This window comes from Argentina silus (assembly GCF_951799395.1).
Source record: "Argentina silus genome assembly, chromosome: 1".
Classification (NCBI taxonomy): domain Eukaryota; kingdom Metazoa; phylum Chordata; class Actinopteri; order Argentiniformes; family Argentinidae; genus Argentina; species Argentina silus.
The window spans coordinates 3,204,990-3,225,084 of NC_139655.1; the positions used below are offsets into that span (position 1 = coordinate 3,204,990).

General features: G+C 47.8%; 1 protein-coding gene across 1 annotated transcript in view; it reads left to right on the forward strand.

The window, feature by feature from the left end:
- The window catches only part of lyrm4b (LYR motif containing 4), a 30,195-nt gene that overhangs the window by 713 nt on the left and 9,387 nt on the right, over positions 1–20,095 (forward strand). Inside the window, exon 2 of the mRNA XM_083678403.1 lies at positions 6,330–6,450. Within this exon, the coding sequence (XP_083534529.1) occupies positions 6,330–6,450 (121 nt within the window). The remainder of the gene's footprint in view (positions 1–6,329; positions 6,451–20,095) is intronic.

The following is a 20,095-nucleotide window of genomic DNA, read 5'->3' on the forward strand; positions in this document are numbered from 1 at the left end:
TAACTTTATTATCCCACTCTTTGGGATGTTTAGACATTCCACATTTATTGTATTGATGACTGTACTGTATGTTTGTGTGTGCTATTTCATTGTGTGTTTCTATGTTGGTAATTTATATGGTGTGTGTGTGTAATTCGTTGTTAGTGTGTTATGGTTGTAACCTGTTTAATGTAAAGTGTCTGCGTCTATAATTTGTTTTGTGATGTATGTGTGTCTGCGTTTGTGGTTTGTCTGAAATATTGTTCTCTTTCGGTGCTTGTGCCTATTCGCTGAAGGCCCCTAAACAATCACACCTGTACAAGCCGGTGACACTATCAGGCAGATAGCCCCGCCTACCCCCCCCCCCCCACCCCCCACCCCCCACCCCCATTGTTATACCAGGACAAGTGGCGAGGGACAAGTGGCTGAAAAATTAAAGAATGCTCCTTTATGACCAGAGGCTGTTGCCCTTGTTTGTAGGTGACCCAAAATACTGTAGGTCAGACTCTCTAATCAGGTCACGAGGGCTGTGACTGTTGCTTCACCCAAATCCGAGATTACGGTTGAACACAGCCAGTGTTAGGTTTTTAAAGGAATCGAAGGGCTAGATGTGCCAGGTAATCATAGAGATGTCAGTGCTGTACAAAGGTACGAGGAAAGGAAAAGTGCTATTGACCAAGTTTAGATTCAGTTGCATTTAGCACCATATGTGACTGTCTATTGCAGAAGTTCATTGCTGTTTTCTATGTCAGTCACTATCAGTCGGTCTGGATCTTGAGGTCATGTTATTTTTCTCTCCACAGTTCAGTGAGCGTGCACTGCGGTGAGGTTAGGACAGGCAGCATTTGCACTGACACATGTCAATTCAAACAATGTCTTGACATCTGCAACAAAACATGATGCTGTCTGCAGCAAATAGCAGCTCTGTTGAATAATTGAAGACTGAACAGAAAAGCCTCTTCTCACTCTTGTTAAGGGCAGTTCCGTGTAAAAGGACCCATGAGGACCAACATGTGAAATTCATCAGAGCATATCAAATTGGGATAGTCAGAAATACATTTCTCAACTGTCTTCCATTGTATGGAAAATGGAAAAGTGTCTAACAATACATCTACCAGAAAGTCTTTAAAGGTGTTTCGAAAAACTTCAAACCTCATTAATGTTCAAGTATAGACCCTGGTCAACTAATATCAACACATTTTGTTTTGCAGAAATAGTTTGGTTTCTGTAAGTTTAAGAATCATTGCCCAGTCTCCGGGTCATTCTGTTACCAAAAACCCACAAGTGTAAGATATTTTCAAATGTCTCTGCCTCGAGCAAGGACAATAAAAGTTAACAAAAGTAAGAAGTACATGTAGACCTACTAAATACTAATACTACTAGTGTTTTTACTGATATCGATTTAGTTTATGAATTAATAAGTGATTAAAACTGCTCATTCTGTTACCAAATTGGTAACCTCGTTGAGACCAGGCTTTCCTAGTTTGGAAATCCTGGGGAAACTGAGAAATGAGAAATGTTGCACCAACAACTCTCTGCAAAATAGCCCCAGTCGGTAGGAAAAGGCAACAAGCAACCATTCGTTGGACATGTGGGGGAAGGTGGGGGAAGGGTTCTTGGAATGTCACATTTAATGAAGTTGGGAGCACATTCTCCAAGCCAGATTGGCTAATATAAAATTCTCCCGACCTCCAAAAGAGGCGTGAGAACGACATGATTAGCTATGCAAGACTCCCAAATTGGTAACATAATGACCACATTGTTAACAGAAATACTGAAATTGAATTGGCTACATTCGCCTTTTGGACAGCTGAATAATGAATAATGTACTTGTTGGCGAACCCTTTTCACAGTCATACAATCATGTAATTATGAAATTTGCTGGATAGAAACTTGAAAATCACTTTACGGATTCATAGTTTTGTTGAATGGGTCATGATTTACGGTTTGAATTTGAAAAGTTGGTCAGTCCTGTTGTAACCATGGTAACGTTTTGAGCTACTTTTTATCCTTCCCATAATTGCTTGCGAGTCGTCAGACAGGTCAGCGTGGACAGAGGTGAGCTGTGGTGATACAGAGCAGGGACAGTGGAGAAACAGTGGGAGACATTCAGTACCGTACAGTACCAACCACTTTACGCATCAACATCTGCATTTAGATTTGATTTGATTCAACTTTATTGTCATTGTGCAGAGTACAAGTACGGAGACAACGAAATGCAGTTAGCGTCTAACCAGAAGTGCAAAAAAGCAGAAAAGTGCAGTGTGAACAATATATACAGGTAGTGCAGTATAGTATAAGTAGTGCAGTGTAAGCAGTATGTGAATTAGCAGTAGCATTATAAGCAGAATAAATAGAATGCAGTATGAACAGTGTAAGCAGCATATGAGCTGTATAGGCAATGCAGTAAAGCAGTATATATGTATTAACAGTAACATTAGATAAATAGCAGAATAAATATGGAATGCTGTATGAACAGTATAAACAGGTATGTACAGATATGTGCAGTGTATTAACAGTAGTATTAAAAGAAAAATATAAGGATATGTGCATTATGAACAGTATAGACAGATTATGAACAGATATGTACAGAAGAGCAGTGGTATGTAGTAAGAGCAGTGTGTACAAGTGAGGATACAGTATGTACAGTTTATAGGATCTCTGATGCTCCAAAAAATGTAGACTTTTTGAACACGAGTTGTGTTCCTTGTGTTTTGTGAGTTCTAATTACCCCTTTTAATGTTATCAAGACATTATTACCTTAATGAGAGTATCTATTGCATATTTCTACTTTTCTTACCCTTTGGAAATGTACAGAATGACATTAAAATCCATAAATTATGCATTTCTGTGTCATTCTGTTACCATCATTCTTTTACCGGATGTAGATCCACTTCACTTATTGTAGCCCAACAATCAAAATAGATTTTTTATTTTTTTTAAACTCAAAGTTTCATAGCTAACACCCAACTCTTTCTGCAGACATATTTTAATCTTGAATCTCATATTTTAGTTTTGGAGAAACATAGTTACATAAAAAAAAAAACAGGAAGATTTTATGGTCATTCCCTTCCGTGGGAATTGTTAGAAGTAGTCATTGTCCATAGAGTCATATGGTTTGTTAAACTGTGCAAGGGTTTTTGTTTGGCATATGTTTGAAAGTGAAAAACTGAGTCTCATTCTGTTACCATGGAATTGCCCTTAAAAAAATGAGTGTGCTTGGGGCTGGTGAGGCACAACACAATGGAAGCTTAAAAGAACTGTTTAATTTCATGGTCAGAGCCTCAAGCAAGTACAGGTGTTTCCCCGGTCTGGATCAGCTGTCGAGTTAGCTCTTCATCCAGAGGCCGATGTGGAGGATAAAACATAAGGAGCAAATGGGAGCCAGAGAGAGTTAGTAAAAACAGAGAGAACGAAAAAGCTGTTTTTCCAGTCGAAGAGAGAATGAGAATGAAGAGCATGAGTGACAGTAGGAAAACTAACGCCAGTAGGTACAGTAAAGACAGGAGAAAAGTGACGAGAGAGAGAGGTAGACTCAGAAAGGCAGACGGAGAAAGAGACCGACTGAGTGACAGAGGAGGATGGAGAGAGAGAAGGATGGAGAGAGAGAAGGATGGAGAGAGAGGAGGATGCAGAGAGACGCCATTCTGTGAGGGAGAATGATGCAGTCGACATACTGCAGAAGATTAACCGTATCGCTGCGAGAGCAGACTGGCAGAAGTAGGTCAGAGCTTGTGTGAGAAAAAAAAAACCCTTCTCTCTATTAAAAATAACTTTCCCCTGTGGCTCCCAGGCAACAGAACCTCTACGTTAGAGTGCAGTCTATGACCAGGAGTCGTGTATGCCGAGCACTGCTACTGGGCCGCCTCTCTGAGTCACAAAGCAGCAGCCTGTCAAGAATTAAAGCTTGAAAAGCCTCAGATAAATAAGTGATCACGGAAATCCACCCTCCGCTCGGACGGAGCGTATTCCCTGTGAAATCTCACACCCTCTCCCCGCACAGAGTATTCCCTGTGAAGTCTCCCCGCATCCTCCTCGACGCTTCCTGCGCTGAGACACTTTTGTCGTGCCTTGAGAGATTGACGTGTCCGTATTTAGCTGACGTTCAGACCTAGAGGCCACAGGCTTATGTTGTTGTTAGGGCGGCAGGTAGCCTGGAGGTTGGAGAGGCCGGCCAGCAATCGGAAGGTTGCTGGTTCGATCCCCGCTCCAGGAGGGATCTGGATGTGAGCTGGTGACTGGAGGGTTACTGGCATCATAACCAGGGGGGGGGGGAAGTGTGCAAAAAGATTCATTCCAACAATTGATGAGAATTGATTGCATGGCAAATAAACAGTCTTTCTTGTTGTTGTTTTTTTTGTTGTTTTTGGGCATTTCTGCTTCATTGGGATAGAGACAGTAGAGATGGACAGGAAGGGTGGATGCAGCATGTTTTCACTTCCTTTTGTGCTCTCTCCTGTTCCTAACTAAAGGCTTGCTCATTAGGCCAGATAGCCTAGCATTAATCCCTGTTTCATACAGCAGCACTTGTGGGTGTGATGTTCCCAATGACAGGGGTGTCAAAGTCACACTGTTCCCCAAGGGGTATTTTGGCTGTGGTTTGACTGTAACATAGGGCTGCACATCGCTGTGGAAAAAAACAACAGTGAAATCCTGACCTTTGTGCTTCCTTAGTGCAGGCCGATATACCTAGGCACCATGCTCATAACATGGCACATAAAACATCGTTTTAAGCACCAGAGTGGGCTGTAAATTACCCCAGGGGGCGCTCTTTCTGTGAACCTGGTTCAAATAAAATAATATGAATTAGGCCTGACGACGCTTGTTTAGGACCTCAACCGTAACCCTGACTTCCCTGTTAGACTATGAATCATCCACTTAGGCAACAGGCATCCAGCTGTAAGGATTCTGGGGTTGTAAAACAGAAGTCTCCCTGCATTGCAGGGAATCCCGTTTTGAATCAATACCCCGTTGAGTTTTTAGTTGTCTTTCTAGATGTTATTGATTAAGAACCCAAATCTCATTGCACTGTTGTTTTGTCTTGGAGTAAATATCTTAACTCCTATGATGTGCTTGTATTGCTGTAGGCTACACTTATCTGGTGAGTCATTTCAGATGGTGTGATCAAAGATTTAGGCTACTGAGAGAGGGAGAGAGAGGGCAGGAAGAGACATTTTCTCTCTGTGGAACAGAACACACACGTCATTCATCCTTTCCTAATCTGGTCTGATCTCCCTTTTCTCCTGTTACAACTGCCAGGCAGATGGAGGGATGGCTTCTCCGGCTGTCCCCCAACATCCACATCCTTGTCCTTGGTGAATCAGTCAGTCCCACGCTGGTGACGCAGAGAGAGAGCAGGCTGTGTGGTTGACCAGTAGTCCTCAGCCCAGCAGACCTCTCCCAGTGACTCCAGCTGGACTCTCCTTCTATCCTTTGGTCCCCACACAGTAGAGTTACCACAGGACTGATGTATGTCTCACACACACACACACATATAGCCAATGGGTTGTAACATTGCAGTTGTCAGACGTCTTACGACGGTTCCAGGCTTACAACTTTTTCCCTCTTATTTTCTTAACTGACAGTGTTTTGTTCAGTCCTACAAACTATAAAGCAGTTGTGAATAATGTTTGACAGTAAATACAATTTATTACTAACCTACCGACCTGGTAGACGGTGTTGACGGGCGATCATCTACGACGAGTTTAAGGTAGAATAAGATATGCAAGTGCGTAACCTTCGTATGGCGTTTGTTTGTTTCAAAGCCAGCAGGATTGCTGCCTCGGCAGAACCACACTTCTCAATCTGTCATCTGTTGATTTTAGCTCTCCGAAATTCCTCACCGCCTTTCCTCCCTCCGTAATCTTCTCCCCTCTTCTCTTTCTGCACTCACTCTTTGTCTCTCCCTTTCTCCTTCTCTCCAATTCTTCCCCCTTTCACCTTCTTCTTCTCTCTCCTCGTTCTCCCCCCCCCCCATCCCCTCCGTCCGGTTGTGTTTCAAGAGAGAGCTCCGTCTTAGCTGTCAATAAGCAGTGTCTTGTCAGTTGGTCTCTGTTGAGGAGGATCTTCCCTGGGTGCCAGGAGAGTCTCTTTGATCTTAGCACGGTACCGTGCTTCCTGCCCATTCTGCTCCACTCCACACAGGCCTGGGCTGCCAGATAAAAGCCCTAATATTCTCTCCTTCCCCAGCCTTTTTACTCTGCAGTAAAACAGAGAAGCCAGTCACCCAACACAACCCTATGCCGACTGATATTGTTCTATATGGCTTATATACACACACACACACACACACACACATACACACACACATACACATACACATGTTAAACATTTAGTGTGTTTTGTTCCAGGACGTATGCTGTGCGCAGGGTCCGAGATGCCTTCAGAGAGAACCGGAGTGTAGAGGAGCCCAAAGCTGTGGAGATGCTCTTAAACCAGGGCAGGGAGTCCCTAGCTGTCATCAGAAGACAGGTAGGACTACAGACTACACGCACACACAAAAGCACACATACACACACACACACACACATACACACAGCATGGACATGTGGATACACATGCACACACATGCATTACACAGGACATTCACACTCAGTGCAGGGTTTGCCGCTGGACAACGTGACCGACAAAATTGTAATTTACCAGACATTTGAGAAATTTAACGGACATCCATATGCATTGGGTGCACCCCCCACACACACACTTACAGAAACATGTCCAGGTGCATGTAGATGAGCACCTGTTTGTTTTGCATCTGTCCACTCGCACATGGTGCTGTGACAACAGTGGCCTAATCACCGCTGATAACCTGCTGTTGGCAGCTTTGTTCCCATAATGCACCACCAGCCTCCCAGCCAATCCCAGGGGAGCATGGCTTAGAGGGGGAGAGTCCATTCTCTCTCTAGTATATGGGTCCCCGTTTTGAGTACTTCCTTCCTCCGTTCCTTGAAATAAGGATTTATGTGACATGGGTGGACCAGTTTTCACTGTGTTGCACATATCAAGTCATGTCAGATCGGTAATTGCCCCAAGGACTGAGGATCTCTCCTCTTTTCCTCGCATCTCCTGTCCTTCCTCGCTTTCTTCTCGGAACGTATTGGAGGAGAACATCCGAAGTACCTCCCCTTCGATATCCTCCTCCAATGAGTTTTGAGAAGGAGGCGAGGAGAGAGGATGTAAAAGGATAGAGGAAGGACTACTGGGGCACAGTGTGTGTCTGTCTCTCTCTCTCTCTCTCTCTCTGTCTCTCTCTCTCTCTCTCTCTCTCTGTCTGTGTCTCTCTCTCTCTCTCTCTCTCTGTCTCTCTCTCTCTCTCTCTGTCTCTCTCTCTGTCTCTCTCTCTCTCTCTGTCTCTCTCTCTCTCTCTCTCTCTGTCTCTCTCTCTCTGTCTCTCTCTGTGTCTCTCTCTCTCTCTCTCTCTCTCTCTCTCTCTCTCTCTCTCTCTGTGTCTGTGTGTCTATCTCCATCACTGTCTCTCTCTCTGTTTCTGTTTCTATATCTGCGCGTCCGTCTCTTTCTCTCTCTCTTCTTTTTGTCAATCTCTTTCATCCTTGTATGTCGGTACAGTGTTTCAACTTCAACTGTGCAGTGAGTCTAGATGTTCTCTGTGAGGACGTGTGTGGATGTTAAATGTGTGCGCAAGAGAAGCTGTGTGGGTGGCACTGCCCACTACGCTGTCACCGATGAGCTGGTTCTAAGCAGCTGTGTGTGTATGTGTGTGTGTGTCCTGTGTGTGTGTGTGTGTCCTGTGTGTGTGTGTCCTGTGTGTGTGTGTGTGTCCTGTGTGTGTGTGTCCTGTGTGTGTGTGTGTGTGTGTGTCCGGTGTGTGTGTGAGTGCGTGCGTGTGTGCGTGCGTACGCACGCGCACACAGCACTTTTGGAGAGGACAATGCCAACGCCTCCCACTCGCACACACACACGCATGTACATATAGTACTCAAACACACACATCGTGACAGCCCAAACCTTGCGTGTCTTGGGAAGTATGGAGCAGGCTGTATTCTCGCCTCTCTGCCTCTCCAGCAGGCATCGCAGAGTGGGTGTCACTGCCAACGCAGGCGGCCATGAGTGGCCAGAAGAAGGAGGCAAGGAGTGTGTGGGTGGCAACGCACTGTGTGTTTGGGTGGTGTGAGTCACTAAGTTGCATGTCTGCCAACCACTCTGCCACACACGCACACACACACACACACACGCGCGCGCGCACACGCACGAACGAACGAATGAGTATAATGTCTCAGCATTGACTCAGAGAATCAGCCCTGTGCCATTTTCACATAAGGGAGGTTTGATAGTTGGCGTCTGGCGAGGCAGAATGGGTCATTCAGATCCTCACCAACAGTCATCAGATTCTTGTCTCCTCCACCTCTCTGGCCACGGCGTGGTCTGCCTGTGCTTGCGTCACAGGCAGTTTTAGTGCCATTTGTCCGGTGTCAGCGCCAGCGTGGTTCCACTCATACAAACGTTTACCCGATAAGCCACGGGTATATTAAAGTAAATGTAGTTGATGCATTATTGATACGCCCCCCCCCCCCCCCCCCCCCCCCATCTGAGCATGCACTTTAGTAAAGGGGAGTTAACAAGCTCTCGAGCCTAAGGTAAAACGCTAAGTTCGCTTGCTCACACACACGCACGCACGCACACACACACACGCACGCACACACACACAGAGACACACACACACACACACACACAGAGACACACACAGAGACACACACACACAAAGCTCTAGCTTCAGTGTCTCCTGCACTGATGAGTCCCTGAATAGAATTTTAATGTGAGGCCTAATGGATTTCAGATGATTTCAGCTCCAAAAGCATTTCAGCCCTCTCCTCCAGCTCTCCTCCAGCTCTCCTCCAGCTCTCCTATCGCGGCCGTCGTTAGCTCTGATGAGCAGCTACTTCTTCTCCGGCTAGCGACAACAATCCAGCCAACACACGAGTACCATGGCAAGAGTACAAAGGCATATTTATAGCAACAGAGATTGGCTCTGGGGTGTGATCTAATGGTCCATCTCCCGTATTGGCACTGTATGAATTCAAAATTGAATTTCTTCCACCGTCCTGGAATGCCATGTGCCTGACCATAATTCACAAAGTGTATGGAGGAGGAGGATGTGTTTGTGTTGTGTGAAACGGTACCTCAAGTTTCCAGAAAGGTTTGTGACTCTCTATGTGGGAGGAAAGTAAGTGCTCCCCCTCGCACCCCAGTGCCATATATCTAGAGAGATTTGCTGGCTGTATTTCCACCAGGCTGAATGAGTTTGCGTTGGGTGCTGCACCCGTCCGTAAATCTGAACCACGGAGACAAGGAGACCCAGCTTCAATAGGAGAGGGTGATATAGCTTTGCGGGATATTCCAGAACCTTACTGTGCCTTGTGCAGATTTTATGGAGCAAAGGTGGAGAGACTTTATATCAGCTTGTCTTGGCATTACAGATGGGTGCCCTCAGGAGGACACCCTTTTATGTGTGGCTGTATTCATTTTTATGGAGAATGCAGATGATGACGTGCTGATTGATCATGATATTGTACGGTTGACTTTAGAGTCTAGAACTAGATGACTAGAGAATGGATATCTCTGGTCTAGTCTGTGAGGCTGTTCTGGTGTAGTGTTATCTCTCCAACAGACATACACACCCCTGGTAGACTAGTGTAGGTCTAATCTCTCCTACAGACGTACACACCCCTGGTAGACTAGTGTAGGTCTAATCTCTCCTACAGACGTACACACCCCTGGTAGACTAGTGTAGGTCTAATCTCTCCTACAGACGTACACACCCCTGGTAGACTAGTGTAGGGCTAATCTCTCCTACAGACGTACACACCCCTGGTAGACTAGTGTAGGGCTAATCTCTCCTACAGACGTACACACCCCTGGTAGACTAGTGTAGGGCTAATCTCTCCTACAGGGATGAGGTTTGGTTTGGCATTAGTGCACTAGTCTCCTTTCTAGACCTGTTGGAAATCTTCTATTTGACGCAATGACTTCAAGCGCTAGGAACACTACACTAATACTGGGTAGGGCCTGCCTTTATTAGGAACACTATACTAATACTGGGTAGGGCCTGCCTTTATTAGGAACACTACACTAATACTGGGTAGGGCCTGCCTTTATTAGGAACACTACACTAATACTGGGTAGGGCCTCCCTTTATTAGGAACACTATACTAATACTGGGTTGGGCCTCCCTTTATTAGGAACACTATACTAATACTGGGTAGGGCCTCCCTTTATTAGGAACACTATACTAATACTGGGTTGGGCCTCCCTTTATTAGGAACACTATACTAATACTGGGTTGGGTAGGGCCTGCCTTTGCTCTCAAAACAGCCTCAATTCTTTGTGGCATCACGCAAATCGTGCAGATTTTTCAGGTGCACTTTCAAGCTGTGAATCTCCCGTTCTACCACATCCCAAAGGTGTTCTATTGGATTCAGATCACTTGTGCTTTGTGACATGGTGCATTATCATGCTGGAAGTAGCCATTAGAAGATGGGTAAGTTGTGGCCATGAAGGGATGCACATGGCCAGCAACAATACTCAAATAGGCTGTGGCATTCAAATGAAGATTGATTGGTATTAACGGGAGCCCAAAGTGTGCCAAGAAAACATTCCCCACACCATTACACCACCTCCACCATGAGAAGGTGTACAGGTGTTCCACCACCTCCACCATGAGAAGGTGTACAGGTGTTCCACCACCTCCACCATGAGAAGGTGTACAGGTGTTCCACCACCTCCACCATGAGAAGGTGTGCAGGTGTTCCTAATGAGGAGCTCGGTGAGTGTAACTGGACATGTGAAACAGTTCCCCAGTCTTCCTAGTCGCCCTTTACTGTTCCATTGTAGCAGTGAATACTGTAGTTATTTTCTCCATTTGAGAGAATGCATAAATATGATTGATTGCACCTGCATCAGGCTGCATGATGGTGTTTGTGTAGGGAACTATGCTCTCATCTGTCTAAAACAAATGTGGTCTTTTTCATGTAATGGGAGAACAAATAAGAATATTGCATTTTCTCTAGCCCTTCAGACTGAGTTTATCTGCTTATGTTTTTATGTTAATGCTCATGTCTCCTGTGTCTTTCTCTTTCTCTCTGTCTCTCTCATTCATCTCTCGTAATTTCTCATCTCTCTCATTTTTCCTACCTCTTTCCCTCCCTTTCTCTTCTCTTCTCTCTGTGTGTGTGTGTGCGTGTGTGTGTGTGTGTGTGTGTGTGTGTATCTGTGTAAGTGTGTGTGTGTGTCTGTGTGTGTGTATCTGTGTCTGTGTGTGTGTGTGTGTGTGTGTGTGTGTGTGTAAGTGTGTGGAGCTCCACGTGCATCGCTGTCCTTGCCAGCTGTCGTCTGTCAGGCTGTGTCAGAGCCTTGAGACGGCTCTATTGTAGCAGAGTGACAGTCTATGACCATGAATTCCATTGCACTCATATTTGAAATAAAGTATTGATCTGATTTACCTTCTCAATGTTCCTGCTAATATTGTACCCCGCAGGGCAATCCATCACTAGTGGCTGTTGCTAATGGCACTTGATGTCAGAAGCCTTTCGGCCATTCTGGGCCGATGAAGATGAAATGTCAGACAGTTTAGTGAATTATACCTATAGTACATAGGCGACTATGCCACCATGACGGCTCTATAGGCTGCTACAGGCACGAGATGGCTGTCATGTCAGATTTAGTGATGTGGAACCTCTATATCATCAGAAGCTCAAACATCGCTCAGTGGAACCTAGAAGGCTGACTGAGACCCCTGGAGAGTAGAGAGTTTGTGAGGGGGTGGCCTACATGATAGGTCAGACATACTGTAGGCCTATAGTCTACTGAGACCGTTCTATTGTATTTTCACAGAGTCCTCTTTTGATAATCTTGATAATCTCATCAATTGTTCTCTTCCCCAACCCATTTCTCAGAAAGTGTCACAAACACATTGTTGTCTACAGCAGGTTGTTTTATTTGCTGCTTTATAGTGAAGCAGCTTTTTCCTAGCTGGAAAGACACCTAATCATGATAATCACATAATTCTTGTGGCTGTGTTTCAAAAGGCTTTTCATCCAGGCATGAGATGAAAGAAGGATCCATCTCGAATTGTGATTTACATATATCATTCTCAATAATAACACACACGGTGGGAGTGTGAGAAGGGAGTGTTTTTTCCGTGTGTGTGTGTGTGTGTGTGTGCGTGTGTGTGTGTGTGTGTGTGTGTGTGTGTGTGTGTGCGCGTGTGTGTGTGTGTGTGTGTGTGTGTGTGTGTGTGTGTGTGTGTGTGTGTGTGTGTGTGTGTGTGTGTGTGTGTGTGTGTGTGTGTGTGTGTGTGCGCGTGTGCGTGTGTGTGTGTGTGTGTGTGTGTGTGTGTGTGTGTGTGGCGTAGCCCAGTAAACACATTAACACATCCGTAGGAGGCAGAGTGAGCTGGCGTATCCAGCATTCTAGTTCTGCATAACAAGGTTTAAACGGCTCTTGTCTCCTCTTCCTTGATTGGCCAGTATGGACCGGCAGATCGGAGTTGCACCGGATGCAACGCCAGCCTGGCCGGTATTGAGTGGGCCAAGGGAATTCTTGTGTGTGTGTGTTTCAGAATTCCAGATCAACCACTATGGCCCCTGCCTCTTGCATTGCGGTGGATGGGTGGGTGGGTGGGTGGGGGGGGGGGGGGTGTGCGTGTGTGGGGAGGGTGTGTGTGTGGAGGGGGGTGGGTGGGTGGGGGTGTGGGTGGGTGGGTGTGTGGGTGGGTGAGTGTGTGTGTGGAGGGGGGTGGGTGGGTGGGTGGATGGTTGGATGTGTGTGTGTGTGTGTGTGGAGGGGTGTGTGTGTGTGTGTGTGTGGGTGGGTGTGTGTGTGGAGGAGGGTGGGTGGGTGTGTGTGTGGAGGGGGGTGTGTGGGTGTGTGGGTGTGGAGGGGGGTGGGTGAGTGTGTGTGTGTGGAGGGGGGTGGGTGGGTGTGTGTGTGTGTGTGTGTGTGTGGAGGGGGGTGGGTGAGTGTGTGTGTGGAGGGGGGTGGGTGTGTGGGTGGGTGGGTGGGTGCGAGAGAGAGAGAGAGAAGAGGTTACGTATATGCTTACCAGCGTAGTCTGCTGAGTTTGGGAGACTTGTATTACTACATCAAAGAGCTCTGTGAATGAACACAGGTCGCTTGACTGCCCATTTTCTATCCCGGTGTGTTGAGGAACGCAATATAGTTGGCTCTGCATCGATTGGAGCGTTGTTTCTCCTTCTGTTTTAATAGAGTTTTGACTGCAGGATCCGGACCACTAGCCTGTTGTCCAATAATCCCTCTGAGCACCTATGGGGCCGGAGGCTGTAAATCGGCCAATAAAAGTGGAATTGTTTGTTCCGAAACGTGTGTGTGTGTGTGTGTTGTGTGTGTGTGCGCGTGTGTGCGTGTGCACGCGCCTGCCTGTGGGGCTGGCAAGACCCTTCGTGCCAACAGGAATGCTGAGCAAGCTGGGATAGGAGGATATATATTCCTCTTGAGTCTCCACCACTATTGCTGCTACGGTACAACGCGGTCTTCCTGCTATCTGTTTGCCCCTCCCCCCCTCCCTTCACTTCCCTCTCCTCTCTCTGCTGGAACGGTGACAAACAGATGTCTGAAATGGAAGGAGAGGCACCACAACAATGGCTTTCAGTCGTTTGTATGTTAGCTTAGCCCCGGTGATTCCAGCGATTGCGTGGTCATGTAGCCGTTTTAAAGCTATTCCTGGAAGTCTGGTCTCACGCACAGCAATCACGGTACTATTCCCAATCCCTCTGAAGGAGTGATGCAACCCATTGACTAAGGAAGGCAATCTTCGGGATACCGTTGATAGCTCTCCCACAAGTATTACCCGTGGTGTATTGAGCAGCTGGAGCTGTGGCAGGCGTGGCTCACGGACTGATAAGAGTTGGGTCTACGCTTTCTGGGGTCTTAAGTTTTCTCTCAGCGTGAGCACTGTGTTTTCATCATCATCATCTTCTTCTTCTTCTTCTTCTTCTTCTTTTTTCTTTTTCCCTTGCAGAGTTGAAGATGCCATCAAGCGTACACTTCCACGGCCCGCCCCCTCCTTCCACGGCCCACCCCCTCCTCTCTCTCAGCGCCCTCACAGCAGATTGCTGGCATATTGATTGTTCCCTCCCTTCTCTACACCACAGACACACACACACACACACATATACACACATATACACACATATACACACACACACAGATGCAGGCAAACTCTTTGCCTCTGTCTCTTTCACAGACGCACACACACACACACACACACACACATACACAGATTTTCCGAAGGCTGATCATCTTGCTTTTCCAATGTGTCTTGTGTTTTAATAGGAGAAGTAAAGCATTTGCTAGTGTTGATTGAGGAGGAGTATGGGTACCCTTAAAACTGCTGTGTGTGTCTGTGTGTCTGTGTGTGTGTGTGTACACAGTACGTGTCTACCCGTGTGTGTGTGTGTGTGTGTGTGTGTGTGTGTGTGTGTGGACATATGGAGCTAGCCAATAAACCAGGGCCTTGCTGTAGTTAATGCCATATTAACAATCTAATACTCTATAAAAAATGAGATATAGTTCTCTACTGAATTCCATCCGCATGAATACAAATAGACCCATCTGACTGGAGTGGAATTGACTTCCATAAAGGGCAGTAAGAGGATCGCTCACTCCAGACAGGGCTAGGTGATTGGTCATCCAGATACATTTCCTGGTCATGTGATGGGCCCCACAGGACCTCCAGTCCTCCATATTTCGGTTGGTCTGCTCTCTTTCCCTCTGTTAAGTAAAAACACAGCGCATGTGACGTGTGTGTGCGTGTGTGCGTGCATGCTTCTCATCCGTCAACAGTGAAAGCTATTTACCACACTGATTATTAGATTGCAAATGGAGAGCCATGGGGTAGTAGGCAGGCACGGGAGATGTGTGATCTCTGAAGCAGAAATGTACCTTAAGGTCCATGATGGGGGAGTTACGGGGGGCGGGGGGGGGGCCGGAGGGGATTTTTTTATTGGTCGAGAGTGAAATTGTTTGCTACACTGCACCGGGTGAACAGTGTGTGTGTGTGTGTGTGTGTGTGTGTGTGCGTGCGTGCGTGGGCGTGTGTGTTGCTTGGGTTGAAAGATTTCATCTGGTCTCCAACAGCGACGAGGAGTCAGAGGAGAAGCTGTAAAGCCGTGTGTGCCTCGCTTCCTCTCAGCTGGGTAAAGCGTGCCTCACTCCCCCTCAGCTGGGTAAAGCGTGCCTCACTCCCTCTCAGCTGGGTAAAGTATGCCTCACTCCCCCTCAGCTGGGTAAAGCGTGCCTCACTCCCTCTCAGCTGGGTAAAGCGTGTCTCACTCCCCCTCAGCTGGGTAAAGCGTGCCTCACTCCCTCTCAGCTGGGTAAAGTATGCCTCACTCCCTCTCAGCTGGGTAAAGCGTGCCTCACTCCCTCTCAGCTGGGTAAAGCGTGCCTCACTCCCTCTCAGCTGGGTAAAGCGTGCCTCACTCCCCCTCAGCTGGGTGCCTCGCTCCCTCTCAGCTGGGTAAAAACACAGCATTTACCCAACAAGCGCTCACCCCAACATTCACTCTTCGTTATTCCGTCCGTCTATTGACGCATTCCGCATTCACTCACACGAGGCGGATTACGTACCCTGATACCCTGATCATTTACCCAGTGCAAATTAGGGTCAGAACGTCCGCGTGTTTTTGGTGCTATTCCACACTGATGTCACCGCAGTTGACTTTACATCTGCGTGAGGAAAGAAAGGCCTGGCCGTCTGCGTTGCTGACGCGTAGCGTGAAAGAAAGGCCTGGCCGCCTGCGTTGCTGACGCGTAGCGTGAAAGAAAGGCCTGGCCGTCTGCGTTGCTGACGCGTAGCGTGAGCGTGACAGCAGTCACTGTCGTGGGCCGCGCCTCGTGGAGGGATTAAGAGAATGTCGCTGCTCATCGATTGCCTTGTTTGTCTGAGAGCTCAACCCTGGACTGTTATGAGAGGGGTCTTCACTGGCGCACACACACACACGCACACACACACACACCCCCTCCTCCTCCTCATTCTTTCTCCCCTCAATAGCTGATGTGGGAGATCAGATGGCCTTTCAGCTCTTGAGAGAGCCAGTCGAGTCCATCTGTCTGTGCCTGGTGGGCCCTTCCTTCCAGTGCCAGTGGCCCAGAAGCACTTATTGATTATGGCCACTTAGAGAGACAAGGCTTGAGTGTGTGTGTGTGTCTGTGTGCTTGCATGCCTCCCCCCTCCAGCCACTTCAGCTCTGAACTAGGAGTACTCTCTCTGTAGCAAATCCCAACCAAGTCGCACAGAAGTTTTTGTCAAGACCCAAAACAAGGAAAGAGAGAGAAACGAGATGGGGAGATGGAAACAATGGGAGCGTAACTGGGCTGCCTATTTTTAACCAGCACTCTACTGTGCTGTGTGACGGACTGAAGCAGAGGATCAGAGCTCTGTGTGAGCAGTGGTACTGAAGGAACTCCGCACACACACACACACACACACACACACAGCACCACTGGAGTGTCTTCTTCTCACCATCTCCAATTAGAGTGTGTTTTCTGTGTGATGAGAGATGAGTTCTCTGAGTTTTCTCTGTCTCTGTCTCTCTGTCTCTCTCTCTCTCTCTCTCTGTCTCTCTCTCTCTGTCTCTCTCTCTCTCTCTGTCTCTCTGTCTCTCTGTCTCTCTGTCTCTCTCTCTCTCTCTCTCTCTCTCTCTGTCTCTCTCTCTCTCTCTCTCTCTGTCTCTCTCTCTCTCTGTCTCTCTCTCTCTCTCTGTCTCTCTCTCTCTGTCTGTCTCTCTCTCTCTCTGTCTCTCTCTCTCTCTCTCTGTCTCTCTCTCTCTCTATGGTCCATGCTCATTAGCAGAGTATGCTGGTATGTGGGTGTGTAGAGAAGAGGCTGCTTTGATTGGGGTGAAGCATAAATGACCCTCCTTTTAACTGGGGGGTGTGTGTGTGTGTGTGTGTGTGTGTGTGTGTGTGTGCGCGTGTGCGTGTGTGTGTGTGTGTTTTTCTCCCCATTACATTCTGGGTGTGGTCAGACCGTGCCAGGGCTAATCAGATAGGCCGACACTGTTCTAATTACACTGATAATGGGGTGTTCTTTGTTCCTGCCGTTTGACCAGGAGAAGCTAATTGGGCAGAGGACTGGCGTGTGTGTGTGTGTATGTGTGTGTGTTGTTGTGTAGTTAGTAGCCGAAGCACAACACAAACAGAGGGACTAGCTTGTTTAGTACACCAGCACCCCCGACTTTGATGGGGTCCAATAAAAGTGAATTGGGCGTGATGCCACGGTGTGGTAATAAGATGTTTTTGAAACATGGCCGACTAAAAGGTCGTGGGAGGGGGGGGGGAGGGGGGGGGGGGATTGGGTCATTAATACTCACTGCTTTATCACCCGGACGGCGCCGCAAGGGTGAGGGGAACTTTTAACGGGTTCCTGTGGCGTACCTTGTTAAAACGCTTCAACGGGGGACTCGTTTCAAAGAGGTTTTATACGCAATTTATTATTCATCAACCACCAAGCAGGCAGAGATGCAGGCAGGCAGAGAGAGAGAGAAAGAGAGAGAGAAAGAGAGAGAGAGAGAGAGAGAGAAGTGACTTTAATATGTAGTTTACAAACGAACCTACCGTACCAATGCATAGGGGAGGAAAGAAAATACATCCCATTATTTAGTCCTGCACTGCAAGCCATGCTACGCAGTCCTTATGACCTGAAGGGTGTCTCTGTGTGTGTGTGTGTGTGTCTGCGTCTGCGTCTGTGTGTGTGTGTGTGTGTGTGTCTCTCTCTGTGTGTGTGTCTGTGTCTGTGTCTGTGTAGAGAGCAGGCAGACCCCATTAGGTAATTCCTGACGACACAGAGTCCCATCTTCCCAGTGAACCGCCACCAAACCCAGCAGAGGACAAATGATGCAACATCCTGGCCTTATGTCGACAGGAACCAACAACAGCAGAGACACTGTGGCCCTGCAGCCACGTCCTCACAGAGCCCCAGACAGACTGTTGTAGACGTGCTGCTGAAACCAGATCAGAGCCAATGCCACCCTAAATAGTGGTCCTCTGTGGCTCAGTTGGTAGAGCATGGAGCTAACAACGCTAAGGTTGTCGGTTTGATTCCAGCTGGGACCATATGTACTGAAAAATGTATGCACTCACTGCAATGTAAGTCTGCGCTCACTATATTCAAGTGAGCGCAGACTCCTACTGTATTTCATCTGCAAATGCCAGAGGGTGAATGATGGAGAGCAGAGGGTGCATGCCTGCGTGTGTGTACGTACGTACTTGTGTGCGTGCGCGTGCGTACGTGTGCGTGCGCATCATGTATTTGTTGTTTAAAATATAGTAAATGAAGCTTAACCGTACCGTTCAACCAGGAAGACTGATCTGAACATCATTTCACCTCCGTTAACAAGTACATTGGATTGGCTCTCACGCACGAGCATTCAAATTGCTTAGTACTGCCTGTCATTCCCTTGCTGCCTTTCGCAATCCAGTCACGTCCTGGACCCACCACCAGCTGAGGGCCCTGTCTACATCCCGCCGGGGGACGCAATGTTCGCCTTGATCAATTCTCGCCTGCCGTCCTGGGATGTCCTGAGGATATCATGGTGTCATTCTCAATTCGGAAATAGTATCTCTGGTTGAACTGTGTACATTTGAATTGCGTTGTTTTGTGTGTGTGTGTGACGTTCTGTGTACCAGCGGAGGTGTCGGTTAGGATCCTGTGAGCTGTGAGGCCTGTTGAAAGAGGGTGTTTCTCTGAGGTGGCAGAGCAGCCCAGTAAAGCCAGGCAAGGCCTCGCTCTGCGGCCCACAGAAACACATCATTAAAGTGGAATGGATGCCACTGCTGCAGAGAGGAGAGGAGGGAGGGGGGGGGGGATACCAGGGAGAAGAGGTCTGACAAATAGGAGACCTAGGACTCTACTGAAGACAGACCAGCCTATCTCAGTCTCTTTCTCCCTCCCTGTCTCTCTCTCTCTCTGTCTCTCCCTCCCTCCCTCTCTCTCTCTCTGTCTCTCTCCCTCCCTGTCTCTCTCTCTCTCTGTGTCTCTCTCTCTCTCTGTGTCTCTCTCTCTCCCTCCCTGTCTCTCCCTCCCTGTCTCTCTCTCTCTCTGTGTGACCTTCTTAAAATCTGCTGCACACCCATTTTAGTTGTCAGGCTGTGTCCACACACAGGGCACTCCAGAAATGACCAGTGGTCATTCATTGGTCAACGGACGATGGCGACTTGACAAGACTTCACGCGATACTACCCTTTGCGACGTCGTTCTGGCTAGCGGTGCTTGGACAGAGAAAGGAACGCCCCCTAACGTTTCCCGAACGGTAGACAACCGTACTCTACTTCTGCTTTTGGTCCCTACCGTTTCGGTAGAAAGGTGGCAGAATGCTAGCCGGCTAAAGTTGACCACAGGTCGTGGCGTGTGAGTTGGCGAATAAGTCAGGACACGGCGTCTGTGCAACCCGTAACGATAGGGAACGAACAACTCATCTCATCCGAGGCCTACCTTGAAAACCAAGCCTTTTTTTGAACATGCTAATGAGCGCCACCAAACTTGCACGGTACGAGTGCTGGAGTACAAACGCCCACGAGCTCTCTACCCATGGCAACCTCGGCGGAGTCTCGAGACAGAATCTCTGTACTCTGTACGGAGAGAATTCCACGTAGTAGGAACACCAGTACAGTACGCAGACCTTGACTTTCCTTTGACTACTGTCATTATCATACTGCCGCTGTGCTATGTTTACACCGTGTGTACTCTCTTCTCCTTGCAAAGATGAATTTTAATGATGATATGGAGCGGGAAAGAGGAGAGAGGATGAATGGAAGACGGTCGTCAGAGGAAAGGTGCAGAATGAATGAGGATGGATGGGGTGTGGGGGGTGGGGGGGGGGGGGGGGGGGGGGGGGGGGGTGGAGGACGATGAGGGAGTTGGAGGGAGGGAGGGAGGACCAAAGTATCTCTCTCTCCCCCAGTTTCAAGGTCATTCCTTCCAGGCGTCGCAGCAGTAACTAAAGATGGGATCTGTAATCAAAGAGGTCCCAGAACCCCCATCTTGGCTCCTGGCCCCTCACACTGATGGATACAGTAAGGGGGGGGGGGGTAGACACCCTAAAAGGCTAACAGTTCTGTGTGATCCCCTCTCCTCTTTCCA